Raw genomic sequence first — 20,451 nt, 5'->3', positions numbered from 1 at the left:
TCCCCCAGTAGTAGCATTAGTATTTGAATAATAGCAATGAATATTTATCTGTATTGATTATGTGTCAAACACTGTACAGAATGTTTAGAAATAAGATAGTTAGGCCTTCCAAAAATATTTGAAATAGGAAGTACTGAAATAGGAAAATGTTATAAAAACATTTAAAAACATTAAAAATGTTATCATTTCCCTTGTAAACTCAGAAAACATAAGTTTAAAAGACTGTGTAGCTTGATCAAGGTAGGCAACTAAGTTTCAAATTCAGGTTATTTCTCTTAAATCTTGGGCCTGATACTGAGTCAACCTATAGTATAAACTAGTGTTTAGGAAACTACAGTCCGCAGGCCAAATCCAGGGCACAGCTTATTTTTGTGCAGCCCATAGTAATGTGATCATGAATGACTTGTATCTTTTTAAACAGATGAAAAACTCAGAAGGATAGTATTTTATGACATGTAAAAGTTAACCGAAATGAATTAAGTGAATTTTGGTGTCCATGAAGAAAATTTTGTGTGGAAAACAGATCTGCTCATTTATGTAGACGCTTCCAGACTGCTGCAGCAGAGTTAAGGATGCAGTTACATCCCAGACATATAGCCCATAAATCCTGAAATTATTTACTATCTGGCCTCTTATGGAAAAGTTTGCTGACTCTGTATAAACTGTCAAACTCTCCAACTTCTGCTTGAGTTAAATATTATTTTGTTCAAGAAATTATTTTTTATTCCAGCTATATCCATCTTTAATAAGCTGTGTAGAATTTGGTGGGGATCATCATATTTTAATGCATTTTTACCAGGAGGGTAGGAACCAACATAAAATCGAAGGAAGCATCAACATCAACTTACATAAACAAGTAAACGAGTTCCTTTTCCACTTACTCTTACAGCTACTTTATTGCAGAAAGTGCAGAATCATTTAGTAAGCTTAAATAAAATAATGAAGTTCAGAACTTTGGTAACTAATTCCTTTTGGGCCTGAATAAGGTTATTCCACAAATTATTTGCATCATATTATCTGATACCTAAGGAGAAAGAAGGGCTACCCCAATGGCTCAGCAGTAAAGAACCTGCCTGCAGTGCAGGTTCCACAAGAGAATCAGGTTTGATCCCTGGTTTGGGAAGATCTCCTGGAGGAGGGCATGGCAACTCTCTCCAGTACTCTTGCCTAGAGAATCCCATGGACGGAGGAGCCTGGCGGACTGCAGTCCCTGGGGTCGCACAGAGTCAGGCAGCGCTGAGCGCGCATGCACACGTGCTTCTGACACCTGAAAGTCCTGAACAACTCTACTTCAGCGGAAACAGGCCCAGTAACCCAGGCACTTGCACAGCATTGCTGTGAGGTGCATGGTGTTTTCATTGTAAAAGAGCATTTTAGGTTGTGAAAGACCGAAGAACTTACATGGTAATACTTAACAAAGGACATGAACAGCTAATTCTTAAGACTTTAATTGAGGAAAATGGGAGGTTTACTATTGCTTCTGAAACTCCAGTACTTTGGCCACCTCATGAGAAGAGTTGACTCACTGGGAAAGACTGATGCTGGGAGGAATTGGGGGCAGGAGGAGAAGGGGACGACAGAGGATGAGATGGCTGGACAGCATCACGGACTCGATGGACGTGAGTGAACTCCGGGAGTTGGTGATGGACAGGGAGGGCTGGCGTGCTGCGATTCATGGGGTCGCAAAGAGTCGGACATGACTGAGCAACTGAACTGAACTGAACTGAACTGTTATATGTAATGTACTTTGTCAGCCAACAAAATTCTAATTAGAAATGTCCAAAAGAATTAAAAGGTGGTAAAATGCTGGTGCTATTTTCCTAGTGTTTCTGTTTACCATTGTCTATGTTCAGCAAGTAATATATCCTACACTCACATGATTCCTTTATGCCTTCATTGACTCATTCATTCATGATGCAGATTCTTAAGGTTCTTCCAGTTACAGCTCAGTACTGGGGGTTAAAATAACATACGTCCAAATTAAGATTCCCCTAAGGGATTTTACCCCCAAAAGCGTTCACTTTCTCCAAAGTGTTCTACACTGCATTTTTCCATAATGGTTCTCAGAAAACTTGTTCAGTATACAAATTTAAATTTAGAAATTTATGGTGGTTTTGAGAATGTTAAAAACTGAGAATTCCCCAAAGTTTCCTAACACACAACCCTTTTCCTGTACCTGCACCCCACCTCCATGAGGATCTAGTGTTCCACATAACAGTTAGGGCAATACTACCTTTTGAGGTAGGTCAGCCTTTATAATGCCCTGTTCTTACATTCCATAGGAAGTCAGTTTGCCTTTGATCTATTTTCCCAGTGAAGAGCATTACTTAGGGTCTTATCAGCCGCACAGTAACAGAAATTCTGGACCAGCCTGAACCCCACAGGCCTATACCTTCCAAGAGGTGTCACAATTGACAGTTCAACTTTAGAAACAATTTCATTCCCAGGGAAATTATGACTATAAAATGATTATAAAATGACATGCCACTCACAGTATGAAATGATATATGCTGAAAACGCTGCCTTTTATATACTCTGATTTAAAAATATTAAGTATTACTATTTTTTCTATGTGACTTTTTTTTCTTAAGGACTTACTCTGAAAGCAATGTTGTTAGCATTGTATTATTGAAAAACAGTGAAGTAGTTCTCTACCAAAATACATTTTAAAGAGTAGCTAGACATTCTTGATAGAACAGAGTCTTTCAACATATTTATTGTTGGCATGTTGTTTAATTTCCTGTTATGAAATAGTTATTTTTTTCAGGGTTGCATTACTTTAAAAGTATGCCACTTAACTTCTGATTTTCTCACATCTTCTTTTCTAAAGCGAATAGCTGTTCATTGACTTGGTTCATAATAGAAGAAGTTAGTTGGACTTTACGCATAAATAAGTTGGACCTTATGCCTAAAGCTATTTCTCATCATGTGAAGTTTGCCCTCACATGTTTTATTATAGTGAAATTTGAATTGATATTGGCAAAATATTTATCATAATTCACCTGGGGTTAATTTGGTTTTTTGTTGTTGTTGTTGTTGTTCTCTGGTGTTATTTTATTTTGTTATTTTCTTTGGTTTGTTGGCTAAATGATTATAAACAGCTTCTTTCACTTATTAGCATGTTGCCTTCTATTTGCAGTACATATATATTTTTAAGTCACTTTCCCTGGGGCCTAGGCATGAGTGTGAGTAATCACAATATATAGGTTTTTATATGTTTAATTTTATATAAACTAACTTGTTTATATAATATAATATGAAATATTTGAAGTCCTCATATATCTCTTTTTTTTGCATTGAGCTCTTAGTATATTTATTAATAATTAATAAACTTTAAGTTTCATCCAAATATTTCTGCCCAGCAGGGTCTTATGCTTTTTCTATTAAGATAAACATATTAAAGAGGGAGTTGTGCCATAAGAATTTAATTCAGTTAACAATGTTTATGAAACTTCTGTCTGCATAAGATATGCTGAGTGAGAATGACAAAGCACTTAGCTCTATTACTTTGATCATTTATTTATTGGTTACCTAAGAGCAAGTCCATTTAACTTTTCTACAGGAGGTTTTAACATTTACCATTTATGAGATTTTGAGAAGTTAAATGTTAAGAAGCAACTGTGGTACTTTGCTTTTAAAACACTGTGAGTTTTTGCTGGGGAGATTTGCACCCTCACTTAAACATAAAGCCTACAACCAAAAGCAGGTTAGGAAGGATTTGGAAATATATATAAACACTAGTAAATTGAGAGTGAATATCCAGAGAATCAACTTTGCTTTATTCTTAGATTCTTGATTTAAAGAGAAAATTGCTTGGTGTTAAAATGAAGAGATATAAAGAAATCTTCTGAATAGAAAGTGATAGCATTATAAAACATTTTAATGTGATGTTTTATTTTCATTTTTGACCATAGAAGTTAGATGAAGCAAAGCAAATATCGGGTGGCAGAGAAAGATAATTTAAGACCTTTCCTGGGATTATAAATAGACATTCAATGATTCACATCATTTCTGTTCAACAAATATGTAATGTTTGTCTGCTCTTTGCTAAAGAATTTAAAGGCAATACCAAAAGAAAGCCTGCACTAGGTTACTAACTTTAGGAATGGCTAAGGTGTTATGAAAATTACCGGAATTTCTGAATCCTAAAGCTTTGCCATTTAAGCAGAATTGGAAAAGAGGGAAGCGATTAGGCAGTGACTAATAATGGTTGAAAATTCTCTTTACTCCAAGTTCCATATTTTTTCTGAGGCCCCACTCAGGGTTCATTCTCTTCTTTAATCCTTGTTAGGTTAATATATCCCAGAGTAGTAGTTTACTTTTATTTTGTAAAGTACTAATTTTTCCAGAAATTGCATTCTTAATATTTGATGTATATGCTGTTTCCTAAACTAAATTATAAGTTTCAAAGATGATTATTCTTTTCCCTATCTGAATATATAGTAAAATTCTTAATCTTTATAATTCCAAGGACAATGTTAGCAGATAAATGCTGGTAAATGAGTGGATAAGTAACTGACAGAATCATCAATACAAACATAGAGAGAAAAATTAGAAAGATTCAAGGCAGATGGCTTTTTTATCTATTTAGATAATGATTCTTCATAAAGAATACATTTTCTCATGTACATTTCTTATGTTATTGTTTAGAAATGAATGAGTTTTAAAGGGACTTAACTGATTTGTATCAAAGACTTAGAAAAGTTAGAACATTATTTTCATGTTTGTTTAATAGAAATGAGGCTTGAAAAAGATAATCAAAATTCCATATGATCCCACTCTTAAAAACAGAATGTTTTAAATTTTTTCATGAAGCAAAAAATATTTTTATTTCTCTATATCCTAGAACCATTCATGACATGTAGCAGATGGTAAAAAGCTGGGACTTTTCTTAAATTGATTTTAGAATTAGCAAGAATTAAAGAAAATGTATGCATATGTAGTCCTAAGATTTGAAGATATGTGGATAGATAATAAACTCCTAAATACATCATTGGATTCAAGTGTTGTTTATGTCCCTTTTATGATAGGGAAACTGATACTCAGAGAATAATCTATCTACACTACGGTCAGGAGCTCCTAGACAAGCTAATATTCAAATACCAATTTTTTTTTCCAACTGTACTACCTATGACAACGTTGCCACTTGCTTAACTAAGTCACCATGAAAAATTCTCCATAAGTTTCTAATTTATCATTTGTAAAATTCTAGGATGAGTCCAACTTTGTCTTATGTTTCATTCTAACTCTAAAACATAGTCCATACTTTAAATAAAACTATATATTCAATAAATAATATTAATCCTAAATTTGAACTGGAATTATTATGAACTTCTGATGATTTTCTTTAAAAAATACATATTTCTGAGCTTCAGTCACTAAAAAATCCTAGAAGGAAAATGATAGGTCATTTCTAGCACTCAGACTGTGGTCCCTAGTACCACCCCAGGTGGCTCAGTAGAAAAGAATCACCTACTAACGGAGGAGATGCAGGAATAATCCCTAGGTTTGGAGGATCCCCTGGAGGAGGAAATGGCAACCCACTCCAGTATTCCTGCCTGGAAAAAAATCTTACAGACAAAGGAGCCTGGCAGGCTATAGTCTATGGTGTCACTAAGAGTTGGACAGGACTCAGCAAATGAGCATGCATGCAGGCACCATTTTTTCATTAAAGGATCTGAGGATCCTCAGAGTAATGACTGTCCTTTATTTCTGAGACAGCAGATAAACAAGATGAACTTACAGTGTCTTGAGACACTTAGAAGGAAACAAAGCTTCTGAAGATGACTAGGGACAGAGTCAGTTAGGTCAGCAGTCGTGCCCAACTCTTTGCAACCCCATGGACTGCAGCACGCCAGGCTTCCCTGTCCATCACCATCTCCCAGAACTTGCTCAAACTCATATCCATCGAGTCGGTGATACCGTCCAACCATCTCATCCTCTGTCATCCCCTTCTTCTCCTACCTTCAGTCTTTGCCAGAATCAGGGTCTTCCAGTGAGTCAGTTCTTCACATCAGATGGCCAAAGTATTATAGCTTCAGCTTCATCAATCAGTCCTTTCAATAAATATTCAGGCCTTACTTCCTTTAGAATTGACTGGTTTGATCTACTTGCAGTCCAAGGGACTCTCAAGATTCTTCTCCAACACCACAGTTCAAAAGCAGCAATTCTTTGACTAGACAGACCTTTGTTGGCAAAGTAATGTCTCTGTTTTTTAATATGCTGTCTAGGTTGGTCATAGCCTTTCTTCCAAGGAGCTAATGGCTCCTTTCATGGCTGCAGTCACCATCTGCAGTGGTTTTGCAGCCCAAGAAAATATTTTCTCTCACTGTTTCCATTGTTTCCCCATCTATTTGCCATGAAGTGATGGGACTGGATGATATGCTCTTTTTTTTGAATGTTGAGTTTTGAGCCAGCATTTTCACTCTCCTCTTTCACTTTCATCAAGAGGCTCTTTAGTTCTTCTTCACTTTCTGCCATAAGGGTGGTGTCATCTGCCTATCTGAGGTTATCGATATTTCTCCAGGCAATCTTGATTCCAGCTTGTGCTTCATCCAGCCCGGCATTTCGTATGATGTACTCTGCATAGAAGTTAAATAAACACGGTGACAGTATACAGCTTTGATGTACTCCTTTTCCTATTTGGAACCAGTCTGTTATTCTATGTCCAGTTCTAACTGTTGTTTCCTGACCTGCATACAGATTTCTCAGGAAGCCAGTAAGGTGGTCTGGTATTCCCATCTCTTTAAGAATTTTCCACAGTTTATTGTGGTCCACATAGTCAGAGGCTTTGGTGTAGCCAATAAAGCAGAAGTAGATGTTTTTCTGGAACTCTCTTACTTTTTCTTTGATCCAGTGGATGTTTGCAGTTTGATCTCTGCTTCCTCTGCCTTTTCTAAGTCCAGCTTGACCATCTGGACGTTCTCGGTTTACATACTGTTGAAGCCTCACTTGGAGAATTTTGAGCATTACTTTGCTAACGTGTGAGATGAGTACAATTGTGCAGGAGTTTGAACATCCTTTGGCATTGCCTTTCTTTGGGATTGGAATGAAAACTGACGTTTCCAGTCCTTTGGCCACCACTGCGTTTTCCAAATTTCCTGGCATGTTGAATGCAGTGCTTTCACAGCATCATCTTTAGGATTTGAAATAGCTCAACTGGAATTCCATCACCTCCACTAACTTTGTTTGTAGTGATGCTTCCTATGGCCCTAGGGATGCTTCCTAAGATTAGATACATGTAGAAACAAAACCCTCAGGGGCCAAATTAATGAGTTCCCACTGCACAAAGATTGACAATTTGAACACCAATAAAATAATGATTACATTACATTGAAACACATTGAATATGTTTAAATCTACCAGTTCATAATGATACTTCAAAAATAGATAGTCACTGATCACCTTTTCAGTATAACAGGAAAAAAATTCATTGTTCTAAAAGCACATAAATAAAGGGAAATTAGATAACATTTATCTAGCCTTTCCTCCCTCATGGTAATCAAATGATTGACAAGTGGAATTTCCTCTTTATAGATATGTTTCTGTTTGGAAATGAAGAAATAATGTAACTAGATCATCATTTTGTAATCTTAAATATAAACAAGATTTATATCATCATCAATGGCACCTAGTATCTATGGGAATTTGCTTTATGTTTCCGGGAACTTAAACAGGGGCTCTGTATCAACCTAGAGGGGTTGGATGGGGAGGGAGATGCAAGAAAGGTTGAAGAGGGAGGGGACATATGTATACCTATGGCTAATTCACGTTGAGGTTCGATAGAAAACAACAAAATTCTGTAAAGCAGTTAACCTTCAATAAAAAATAAAAGAGATAGCCACACTTTATTTGCTTCTTGATTGAAGTATACACTATTACCTATGCAGTGTTTTTACCAAACATTTAATCTGAACCTGAACTCACCTCCAGATCCCCTTTACAAGAATAAAGAGAACAAAAGAACAAGATACCATGGGGATGTAGCCAACAAAAGTTAGAATATGGGAAACTCTTCGGTATAGTACTTTAGCAAACAAATTGCAAAGAATAAAGGAGGGAAACTTGTAAATTTAGGAGATGTAAGAGACATAGCAAACCACAAAATGAAGGCTCTATTTGAACCACTGTTCTTAGAAAAAAATCTTTTTTAAGAATGGGTTAATGAGATAATGGATATAAGGTGATATTAAGGAAGGAATTATTGTTAATATTTTTATGTGATAATACTGTGATTAGTTATACTTTATTTATAGACATTTTAATATTTAAGGAAATTTTTGTGTAGGATTTGGTTCAAAATACTGTAATGTTTGTTGCTGGGGGAAGGTTGAAATGAAATACAATGAGTTGATAATTGTTGCAGCTGAATGATGGGGTTTATTATGCTAATCTTTATTTTAAACATTTTATAATAAAATGTTAAATAAATCATATTATTTGGGAGGGTTTTATGTTTATATATTTGGTTATCTAATAATCTGCTTCAACACAGTATATTGCTGTATTTTAAAACAAAATTAATTCTTTTAAACAGGCTGCATATGGTCCGTATTCCCCTGATGAGTGCATATCTTTGCCTATTTACACAAGTGCTGAAAGGGATCGTGTGGTGATCAATATCAACATTCCATGTGGAGGCAACCAAGACCAGTGGATTCAGTGTGGAGCAGCTCTATTTCTCAAAAATCAGTAGAACCTAATGTCAATAAAAGCTGTCTTAGCAAGAAGAAACATTTATCAATTAAGCTTTGAATAAAATATGTAATGAGTCATGGTTCACAATATTAGCATATAGTTGTCCTGTGTTGTTTATCTTGAGTTTTTACTTTAATGGATAACGATAGCACCTTGTACCTTTTAAAGTAATAACTTAAGTCAATGTTAGAATAGAGTATTCCTTATATAATACAGTAAGTCCCCTACATACAATCAAGTTCCATTCTGAGAGTGCATTTGTAAGTTCAGTTGGTTCGTAAGTCCAACAAAGTTTGCCCAGGCTACCCACTCCAGTATTCTTGGGCTTCCTGGGTGGCTCAGTTGGTAAAAGAATCCGCGTGCAATGTGGCAGATGTGGGTTTGATTACTAGGTTAGGAAGATCCCCTGGAGGAGGGCATGGCAATCCACGCCAGTATTCTTGCCTGGAGAATCCCATGGACAGAGCTTGGCAGCCGTGGGGTCAAAAAGAGTCAGACACGACTGAGCGACTCAGCGCACAGCACAGGTCCCCAACTAACGCAGTCTGCTATATAGTACTGTACTGTAATAGGTTTGTAATACTTTCACACAAATAATACATAAAAACAAAACATAAAGAAGACATTCTTAATATACTGTAGTACCTTGAGAAGCACAGTAGTCCATCATGATGGCTGGCTTACAGGGCTGGCATCAAGTGAACCAGCAAGCTGTGTTACAGGTGAGGAAGAGGAGGTGGGAGAGACAGAGCTGAAGGATCATCAGCAAAGGAGGCGGAGGGCAAACTGCAGCTTCACTCACGCCTGATGTTGATGGAACACACGTTCTCTCTTTTAAAAGTTTGCAACTTGAAGGTTCACATGCAGAAGACTTACTGTATTGTTTCTGTGAGGCACTGCACTTTCACTGGCTCAAAAATTTAATGTTTTAAGTTAATAAGAGTTTTAAAATATTTATTTAAGGAATCTAATATTTTGGCTATCATTTCTATATCATCATTATTTAATGACATATAATGTTTCAGTCTTTCATGGTTTTACATATATATATGCATATATGTTGGAGAAGGAAATGGCAACCCACTCCAGCATTCTCGCCTGGAGAATCCCAGGGACGGGGGAGCCTGGTAGGCTGCTGTCTATGGGGTCGCGCAGAGTTGGACATGACTGAAGCTACCTAGCAGCAGCAGCAGCATGCATATATGTACATATATATATGTAAAATGTCTTTTTAAATTTTTTCTTTATTTTTTTAAAAATATGTTTATTTTAATTGGAGTTTAATTACTTTACAATATTGTATTGATTTTGCCATACATCAACATGAATCCGTCACAGGTAAAATGTCTTTTTAAACATTGAAGGATGCATTATATTTTAGTTAACCCAGCATCTCAAAGTAATGCAAAAGAAATGGGGAATAATTGCACAGAATCCAGGATAAGAATTTTACAAATAGAATAATTAAATGATGAAAAGTTGTAATTTCTCCAGTACATGGCTTTCCCTTGTGTTTCTGTGGAACAGTAAAATTCTACAATGGCTGAAAGTTTTAAATAAACAGAAAGGGAAAAGCAGGAAGGAGTATACAGGGAAGGTTTTGTGGGCTGTGTCTAGAAATGTAACACACAGCTTATGTTTACATTCCATTAGAGAGAACTGAATCGCATGGCTGCACCTGCTTTCTAGGGCATGGGAAATGTGGTCTAGCTGGGGAGCTCAGAGAATGGAAGCAGGGAGGGGCTCGCTAGCTGTCCTTGCCCCTCCTATCCAGCAGCAAAAGCTCACTCCTAAAATGCCTTCAAGACAAGGCATAAAATGACTGAAAAAACATTAAAGAAGCATAAGGCCTTTAATTGATCTCATTCCAAACCTTGTGCTTGTGAATTGTAACACTGAGCAATAAAATAACGTGATCCAGACACTGGCCATATCCCAGGAATACACAGCTGAATACACTGTCCATGCTTTTGAGAGATTTAAGACCTAATAAGACAGTGAGAGGTAAAAACAATATCTCTGTAAATTCTTTTAATGATAGTCATATTACTGCTGCTGCTGCTAAGTTGCTTCAGTCGTGTCCGACTCTGTGCGACCCTATGGATAGCAGCCCACCAGGCTCCTCTGTCCATGGGATTCTCCAGGCAGGACTACTGGAGTGGGTAGCCATTTCCTTCCCCAGTCATATCTTGTATTTAATATATATTACATAAAAAGATATAGAAAAAAAATTATAGTACAATGAAATCTATTATGTGACATACCAGCAAAGGGCTGCAGAATTTCAGAGGATGGAGTGACTAATTCCACTTCTGTATATGTTGTTTAATCAAAGCTTATCAAGAGTGGGCTAATTAGCTCCTTTCTTTCTGGAAAACTAACTTTGAAAATTTAAGTTACGAAGGATAGAAAATACATTTATTGGTCTTCCAAAATGAGCAAATATTAGCATGCTCTGGTGTTTATATTTTTTTTAAGAATTTTTTAAAATTTTAAACAATTTCTAAACCAGTGAAACCCTTCATGTTCCTTTTACAGTCACATTTTCATCTTTCCCAGTTCAGAGGAATGGATTTGCTGTGTATGCAAGCCATTAGTATTATGACAAAATGTATGGCCAAAAACAGTACAGGAGAAGTTTTTTGTTTGTTTTTTTAAATGAATGGGAACTCTGAAACTTCAGAAAAACACAGTGAAATTCTCATTAGTAGAAGCAACAAACAATAGTTTTAGATCTCCGGGCCCCTGAGATGGTGGAATGGCCCAATCGGGACAATGATTTTAAAAATAAAAACTTCAGTAAACCAGGAATAGAAAGGAACTTCTTTTCATGGATAATGAATCTCTAAGGGGAAAACAAACAAATAAAAAACAGCAAAGGTCATTCTTAATGGGGAAATAGAAACATTCTCTTTAAAATGAAGAAGATACAGCTTATCACATCTATTCAAAATTCTTCAGAGATCCTGACCAGCACAGAATGACAAGAAAAATAAAAGTGGAATTGAAAAGTCAAAGCAAATAAGAAAAAAAAAAAAAACCATGTTTAGAAAGAAGACATTAGCAGAAATGAAAATAAAGGCAGAATTAAAACGGCAAAAGCAAGTAAGAAAAATATGCTCAGGAAGAAGACAGCACTCCCTCCCTCCCATCAGTCCTTTGTTCATCTTTTAATTTTTGTAATTTTTAGCACCTGGACATACAAAGTTTAAGCGGAGAAACTGTGAGTTTAACAGTGTTAAGCGTTTCTCCAGAAATCTGTGAACGTTTTATTTTTTTGTTCTGAGACTTTGTGCTGTAAGTCCTGAAAGAGAGACTGATGTAAGGAAACAGAAATGACAATCACTCCACGTGATTGAGACATGTGGAGAGTTTCTAACATTTGACTTCCGTTCACTCATTTCCATTTGCCAAAATAAAATGTGTATAAATTATTGCTTGCCACCCATCTCCTCTGGAAAGTGTGAGTACAAAGGGATCTGACCAGTAAACTCCCAAACATGCCCAGGACAAGACTGCAGAGGGCCCCAGGGACACACCGGAAACATACAGAATAAAGTACATTAGACTCAAAATCCACCACCTTGCCGCTTGGTTTTGGCCATCTTACATGTTAAGCATCTCGAGAGTAGGAAGTGTACTTTTCATACATTGCTGGGTTTATTTACATTGGAGCTCAATACATATTTATTAGATCAGTGACTAAAACCACTTCCAGACAACTTAATAATCAGGTAGGTCTCAAGTTTAGATTGTTCCCAAAATCAAATGCATGCTCAAACCTGGTGTATTTCTCATCATTAAGGACAGTTAAGACTATCCAAAAGTCCTTAAGGAAATTTGAGAGAGAAGTTCTAAAAATATTCGAGCAAGGGTAGCCTCAATTTCCCTATATAACTATGAAGAAGATAACTTATTTGGATATGTAGGTTTTAAATCAGAATTCTTCGGAAATGGTAAGACCGGTTGGATAGAGACTGGTTGGAATTTTGTTTATGCTGTTTTATTTTTGCTTCATAGTCCTACCTTCCTAAATGCTTTTCGTTTATTGGGAACTTGAGATTTTCTAACATTGCAGCTAGGAGGAAAATTAGTATCATGAATGAGGTGGATTCTGTGATTGGCACCAGAGAATCTGTGCTATCAGGAGTAGAGGTATACCTGTCAGGGTCCAAAAGCTCAAACCAGATCACCTCTTAGTTTATCTGAAGCTCTTCCAAATGTTAATACTGTAAACCTCTCACACAAGACATATTCAAATAGTAAGTCATTGGTAGAAGGACAAGAAAAATAAGCCTAAGCTAAGGGAAAAAAAAAAAAAAAAAAAGAGCCTGTTGAGATAGAGTCAACATCTCTACTTATGCTGGTAGTTTCCATGCATGTAGACATGATGATCAGCATTTTTTTTTAACTGAAAGGGGAAAAGCAAGTATCAGCCAAAGTACTGTGTTGGCCTTATTACTTCTGATTATTCTATGCCTAATTTATCCTCCTCCCTCTTTTCCTGAAGGAAAACGGTTCCTGAAAACCATTTAAAAAGATTTTAAATCAGTAGAAAAATAAGAGAAAAGGAGGGTGGATGGATAGATAATGTTTGATTTCTCCTTGTTTTCAAAGGGGACTAGTTATTGGTTAGCAAAGTAAGGGTAGAGAATGAAATATGAAGTTTGCATTTTATAGAAAGCTCACATGGCAACGAAGATACTGACTTGAACCACACAGAAAGAATCATGGAATCACATCATAGCCTAAATGTAGAATCTGAATGTTTATTAAAGTCAGTGACACCCATATGATTTGGAAGTTGCTTTATTTCCATTTGAAATATCAACCAGTTATTAAAATAGGAATTTGGCTGAACAGAGCTGGTTCTGCTGTAGTTGCTATATCCTCAACAATGCTGCATTTGCTAACTGGTTTATAATTTCAGTCACAACTCTTCCCATGTCAGAGACTGCTACTTATTCTCCTGAGGAGAAGGGGATGACAGAGGATGAGATGGCTGGATGGCATCACTGACTCAATGGACATGAGTTTGTGTGGACTTTGTGAGTTGGTGATGGACAGGGAGGCCTGGTGTGCTGCGGTTCATGGGGTTGCAAAGAGTCGGACACGACTGAGCGACTGAACTGAACTGAACTGATTGCCATAATGCAATGTTTATCTGGGTACTCAGAATAAAATCAATTCCGAATTTCTCTTAGATTCAAGTGTGACCATATGACTCACTTCTGCCCAAAAGATTGTGAGCACAGATATCAGATGGCAACTTCTAAGGGCCCTCCTCACAGGACACGATCAATATGTCATTCTCTCGCTTCATTTCTTCCTCTGTTCTGCCGGGCACGAGGCCACTGTCATCTTGAGACTTGTTTATGGCCACAACAGGCAGAGCAGCAACACAGAAGGACCCTGGTTCTTTTACTGGAGCAGAGATGCTCTCCCTGAACCATTTCACTCTGCACTTCATTGACTTCATTTATCAAGAGAGACTACAAACCCTCGATGGAGTGTCTAAAAACCACTTGATCAGTGGCATGGACAAATAGAACAGGGCTCAGACAGTCCCTCCAAAAACAAGGGCTCAACTCTAACTCTCAAACTGAACTGAGAACCCTGAGTTGGAAGCACTTAACAACCTGAGCTCTCTGACTGAGGCAGGACCCAGCTGGGTGGACAATGGCTGTAAACAAAAACTGTTTTTCCAGTGACACCAGGGGTACCTTTGGGACTGCAGTCCTCATGTGAAAGTCAGACATTAACCTGCCTCCCTCCAAAGGCACTTGCACTTCTGGCCACTTTCTGGGTGGCCGCAGGAGAACTGCTGCTGCTAATCTGCTTCAGTCGTGTCCGACTCTGTGCGACCCCATAGACAGCAGCCCACCAGGCTCCCCTGTCCCTGGGATTCTCCAGGCAAGAACACTGGAGTGGGTTGCTATTTCCTTCTCCAATGCATGAAAGTGAAAAGTGAAAGTGAAGTCGTTCAGTCGTTGTCTGACTCGTAGTGGCCCCATGGACTGCAGCCTACCAGGCTCCTCTGTCCATGGGATTTTCCAGGCGAGAGTACTGGAGTGGGATGCCATTGCCTAGAAGAACTACAAGTATATAGAAAAGCACTACCTATAGGTCATTTATCTTTATCTGATCCGCAAGATCTTTGTGGATCTTTCCAAAATGAGACTGCCTAGGGTTACTTAGTGGAGAATAACTGCTTCATTATTTATGTGCTCCTTTTGGACAGTTTTGCCTATATGGGGAGTCATCTAACTACATGGTGGTAGGAAATATGTTCTATCTTCAGCTGAAGTGATCAATGCCATCCATCTTGGCCCCGGAAGGCATTCAGACCAGCCTCAACTCACCATCCGTGGTGACTGTGATAAGCATCCCTGGACTAAATTGTGTTTGGCCTTCGTATAATGATTTTAAAAAGAAATGTTTATGACATAATGATAGTGGGAAAGGATATACCATATGTTATATCGTATAATTTAATGAGTAAACGTATATGGCATATCTCTGATTGAGAGGGAGGTATTTAAAATATTTAATATTTATCTCTGAGTAGAATGATAGGTAATTTTTGCTTTACACTGGGTATATTTTTACATTTTTCAAATGCTCTGAGACTGTATTGCTTTCATAACTAAAACACTAGGTTTTTTTAAATGAAAGGAAATAAAAATATAAACTTGAAACAACGTGTGAACATTAACTTTTCACATACTGAGATCATTCCTTTCAGAGTCCCTTTATTTGCAAGCTTTCTAGTCTATTTGTAGTACTGTTGCTGTAGAAATTATTTCATTCAACTCTTTACAACCTCAAGTATAGGTTCATTGGGATTTGTATATAACTGGTATGTGATTAATTATTTTAAATCAAAAACAAACAGGGCATTTCTACCTTGCATATAGCTGCAATCAGATATGTATGTAACTTTAAAGTTTAATATCTACAGCGGTAAGAGAAGTAGTGAGTCAAGGGAGAGTTTACTGAAGTCAATTTAAAGGCATATATATAACTACAGAGTGGCAAGAGTCCTGGACATGGGGTTAGGACCCCAGGCTCCCAGTCTTAACGTTACCCCAGATTTGCCAAGATATTGGATCCTTCTGAGCTTAGGTTTCTTCATTTATGAGATGTGAATCACTGTTCCCATTCCAAAGTAATTTGGAGAGCAAATGAAATGTCACATCATAACATTATATAAACTAGTGTAAATTTAACTTTGAGTTACAGTTTTAATATCTTGATGCTGGATGTGAATTTAAATGCTAAAATAAATTATAAATCACAATCTATGTAACCATTAATTCACTATTTAGAAATAACAAGCTGAGAATGATTTAATTGTAGTGTTCTCAAGTTTTCCACTATCTGGCTTATTTGTGACTATTTTTCCAGTGTTAAAAATCCATTTTGTGTTCACGAGATAAACCAAAGTTTTACCAGATATTGTCATCTGTAGCATTTTGTTCAAAACCAAGTCTGTATATGACCAATGTATCAATATAATAACAATAACTAAGACTTAGCACTGACTGCAAGCTAAGCACTGCTCCAAATAATTGATAGATGAAAGAGAAGTAGACAGGTAATTATATTCATTTATGATGAACATTTTCCTAATGAGAAAAACAAGGCCAGGTTGGGTGACTTGCTCAGCTAACAAACTGGTAAAATACAAGGGAGAAAACTCACTCAGCACTCCCTCCCCTCAAGGAAAGAACAAAGTCAGCAAAGTTGCATTCTTTGGCGAGTTTGCTAAAAAAGGAAATGAGCAGGGCCACTTCAGCACCACAGGTTGGTCAGTTCTTCAACCTGACAAATATTTACTACAGCAGAGTTTCTGGCAAGAAGATAAGAATTGACAGTACCAGTCAAAATACTTGTTACATTATGTATTTTCATTGAAAAGTCACCTCCATAAAACTTAGGAAGAGAATATGGGGAGGAAATATTTTGAATTGTGAACTCAGCTCCCAGAACTCAACTCTCAGTCTACACTCCAAATTCAGAGTGTCTTTTGCACGCACCGTACAGTTCAAGGGGCCTTGAGGGCTTTCCCTTCATGATATAATGAAATCAAGACCATGCTTTTATTTTTCTTATAAAGAACCCTGTGAATATGTCAAACATACAGATATGCACAGTGTGTGTATACAGCATAAAGAATAACAGAATGATTGCCTGTGCTAACACAGCTTAAAAAAAGGACATTAACTAGCACCGCTTAACCTCCTTCATATGTTTTCAGGATCTCATATCCTACTCTGCATTCAAGAAAAATAACCCTTTGTTTTTTATAATTCTTTTGAGACTCTTCATGGATGTCCAACTCTCACATCCATACATGACTACTGGAAAAAACATAGCTTTGACCAGACAGACCTTTGTCAGCAAATTGATATCTCTGCTTTTTAATATGCTGTCTAGGTTGGTCATAGCTTTTCTTCCATGGAGTGAACATCCTTTAATTTCATGGCTGCAGTCACCATCTGTAGTGATTTTGGAGCCCAAGAAAAGAAAATCTGCCACTGTTTCCACTTTTTCCCCAACTATTTGCCATGAAGTGATGGGCTGGATGCCACGATCTTTGTTTTTTAATGCTGAGCTTTAATCCAGATTTTCACTTTCTTCTTTCACTTTCATCAAAAGGCTCTTTAATTCCTCTTCACTTTCTGCCATTAAAGCGATATCATCTTCATATCTGTGGTTGTTGGTATTTCTCCTGGCAATCTTGATTCCAGCTTGAGCTTCATCCAGCCTGGTATTTTGCATGATATACTCTGCATAGAAGCTATGACAAACCTAGACAGTGTATTAAAAAGCAGAGACTTTACTTTGCCAATAAAAGTCCGTATAGCTGAATCTATGGTTTTTCCAGTAGTCATGTTTGGATGGAAGAGTTGGACGATAAAGAAGACTTGATGCTTTTGAGCACTGTAGTGTTGGAGAAGACTCTTGAGAGTCCCTTGGACTGCAAGGAGATGGAGCCAGTCAATCCTAAAGGAAATCAATCTTAAATATTCATTAGAAAGACTGATGATAAGTGAAGCTCTAATACTTTGGCCACCTAATGCAAAGAGCTGACTCATTGGAAAAGACCCTGATGTTGGGAAAGACTGAGGGCAGGAGGAGAAAGGGATGACAGAGGATGAGATGGTTGGGTGGCATCAAAGACTCGATGGACATGAGTTTGAGCAAGCTTGGGGAGATGGTGAACAACAGGGAAGCCTGGCATGCTGCAGTCCATGGGAACACAAAGAGTCAGATATGAGTGAGGGACTGAACAACAATAGCTCTGCATATAAGTTAAATAAGCAGAGTATAAGACAATATACAGCCTTGACGTGCTCTTTTCCAAATTTGGAACCAGTCTGTTTTTCCATGTCTGGTTTGAACTGTTGCTTCTTGACCTGCATACAGATTTCTCAGAAGGTGGGTAAGGTAGTCTGGTATTCCCATCTCATTAAGAATTTTCCACAGTTTGTTGTGATCCACACAGCCAGAGGCTTTAACATAGTCAGTGAAGTAGAGGCAGATGTTTTTTTGAAATCTCTTGCCTTTTCTATGATCCAGTGGATGTTGGCAATTTGATCGCTGGTTCCTCCGCCTTTTCTAAATTCAGCTTGTACATCTGGAAGTTCTCAGTTCTCATACTGCTAAAGCCTTGCTTGAAGGATTTTGAACATAATCTTTCTAGCATGTGAAATGAGTGCAATTGTATGGTTATTTGAACATTCTTTGGCATTGCCTTCCTTTGTTTTTTATTTTTATATGAATGACATCTATCTTGTGGCCTTTGTTTTTTCAATATGAATTGAACAGATTTGCTTATGCAGTCTCTTCTGGAACATTTTAATTGTCATTTTTTTCTTACTATGACAAATTATGTTCCTGTAAAAATTCTTAGTATGTCTCCTGACATGTACTTACAAGACTTCTTCTAGGGCCATACCTAAAAGGGGAGTGACTGAATCTCCAGAGAAAAACCATCAAGAGAAATTAAGGAATCAATTCCATTCACCATTTCAACAAAAAGAAATAAATAACTAGGAATAAACCTATCCAAGAGACAATAGAACTGTACACATAAAATTATGACACTAATTAAAGAAATCAAAGATGACATAAACAGATGAAGAGATATTCCATGTTATTGAGTAGGAAGAATCAATATTGTGAAAATGACTATACTACCAAACACAATCTACAGATGCAATATGATCCCTATAAAATTACCAATGGTACTTTTCACAGAATTAAAACAAAAAATTTCATAATTCATATGGAAATACAAATTATCCCAAATAGCCAAAGCAGTCTTGAGAAAGAAGAATGGAGCTGGAGGAATCAACCTTCCTGACTTCAGATTATACTAGATTATACAGACATCAAGACTGTATGGTACTGGCACAAAAGCAGAAATATAGACCAGTGGAACAAGATAGAAATCCCAGACATAAACCCATGCACTTATGGGTACCTTATTTTTGACAAAGAAGGCAAGAATATACAATGGGGCAAAGACAGCCTCTTCAATAAATGGTGCTGGGAAAACTGGACAGCTACGTGTAAAAGAATGAAATTAGAACAGTTCCTAACATCATGCACAAAGATATACACAAAATGGATTAAAGACCTAAATGTAAGACCAGAAACTATAAAACTCTTAGAGGAAAACATAGGCAGAACACTCCATAACATAAATCAAAGCAAGATCCTCTATTACTCACCTCCTGGAGTAATGGAAATAAAAACAAAAGCAAACAAGTGGGACCTGATTAAACTTAAAAGCTTTTGCACAGCAAAGGAAACTATAAACAAGGTGAAAAAACAACCTTCACAATGGGAGAAAATAATAGCAAATGAAACAACTAACAAAGGACTAATTTCCAAAATGTACAAGCAGCTCATACAACTCAATACCAGGAAAACAAACAACCCAATCAAAAGGTGGTAAAAAGACCTAAACAGACATTTCTCCAAAAAGACATACAGATGGCTAACAAACACATGAAAAGATGCTCAACATTGCTCATTTATTAGAGAAATGCAAATCAAAACTACAATGAGATATCACCTCACACCAGTCAGAATGGCCATCGTCAAAAAATCTACAAACAATAAGTGCTGGAGAGGGTGTGGAGAAAAGGGAAGACTATTGCACTGTTGGTGAAAATGTAAATTGATACAGCCACTATGGAAGACAGTGTGGAGACTCCTTAAACAACTAGGAATAAAACCACCATCAGTTCAGTTCAGTCACTCAGTCCTGTCCGACTCTTTGCGACCCCATGAATCACAGCACGCCAGGCCTCCCTGTCCATCACCATCTTCCGGAGTTCACTCAGACTCACGTCCATCGAGTCAGTGATGCCATCCAGCCATCTCATCCTCTGTCGTCCCCTGCTCCTCCTGCCCCCAATCCCTCCCAGCATCAGAGTCTTTTCCAGTGAGTCAACTCTTCACATGAGGTGGCCAAAGTACTGGAGTTTCAGCTTTAGCATCATTCCTTCCAAAGAAATCCCAGGGCTGATCTCCTTCAGAATGGACTGGTTGGATCTCCTTGCAGTCCAAGGGACTCTCAAGAGTCTTCTCCAACACCACACTTCAAACGCATCAATTCTTCGGCGCTCAGCCTTCTTCACAGTCCAACTCTCACATCCATACATGACTACTGGAAAAACCATAGCCTTGACTAGACGGACCTTAGTCGGCAAAGTAATGTCTCTGCTTTTGAATATG

General features: G+C 37.3%; 1 protein-coding gene across 2 annotated transcripts in view; it reads left to right on the top strand.

Moving 5' to 3' along the window:
- The window catches only part of DYNC2H1 (dynein cytoplasmic 2 heavy chain 1), a 388,746-nt gene extending 379,954 nt beyond the window's left edge, over positions 1–8,792 (top strand). For both annotated transcript variants that reach the window (XM_060399635.1, XM_004015967.6), the window contains exon 89: positions 8,537–8,792. In XM_060399635.1, the coding sequence (XP_060255618.1) occupies positions 8,537–8,695 (159 nt within the window). In that variant the 3' untranslated portion in view covers positions 8,696–8,792. The remainder of the gene's footprint in view (positions 1–8,536) is intronic.
- Positions 8,793–20,451: the final 11,659 nt, after the last annotated feature.

Source organism: Ovis aries, chromosome 15 (assembly GCF_016772045.2).
Source record: "Ovis aries strain OAR_USU_Benz2616 breed Rambouillet chromosome 15, ARS-UI_Ramb_v3.0, whole genome shotgun sequence".
In the NCBI taxonomy this organism is placed as follows: domain Eukaryota; kingdom Metazoa; phylum Chordata; class Mammalia; order Artiodactyla; family Bovidae; genus Ovis; species Ovis aries.
This window is presented reverse-complemented; position numbering and strand designations above follow the sequence as displayed.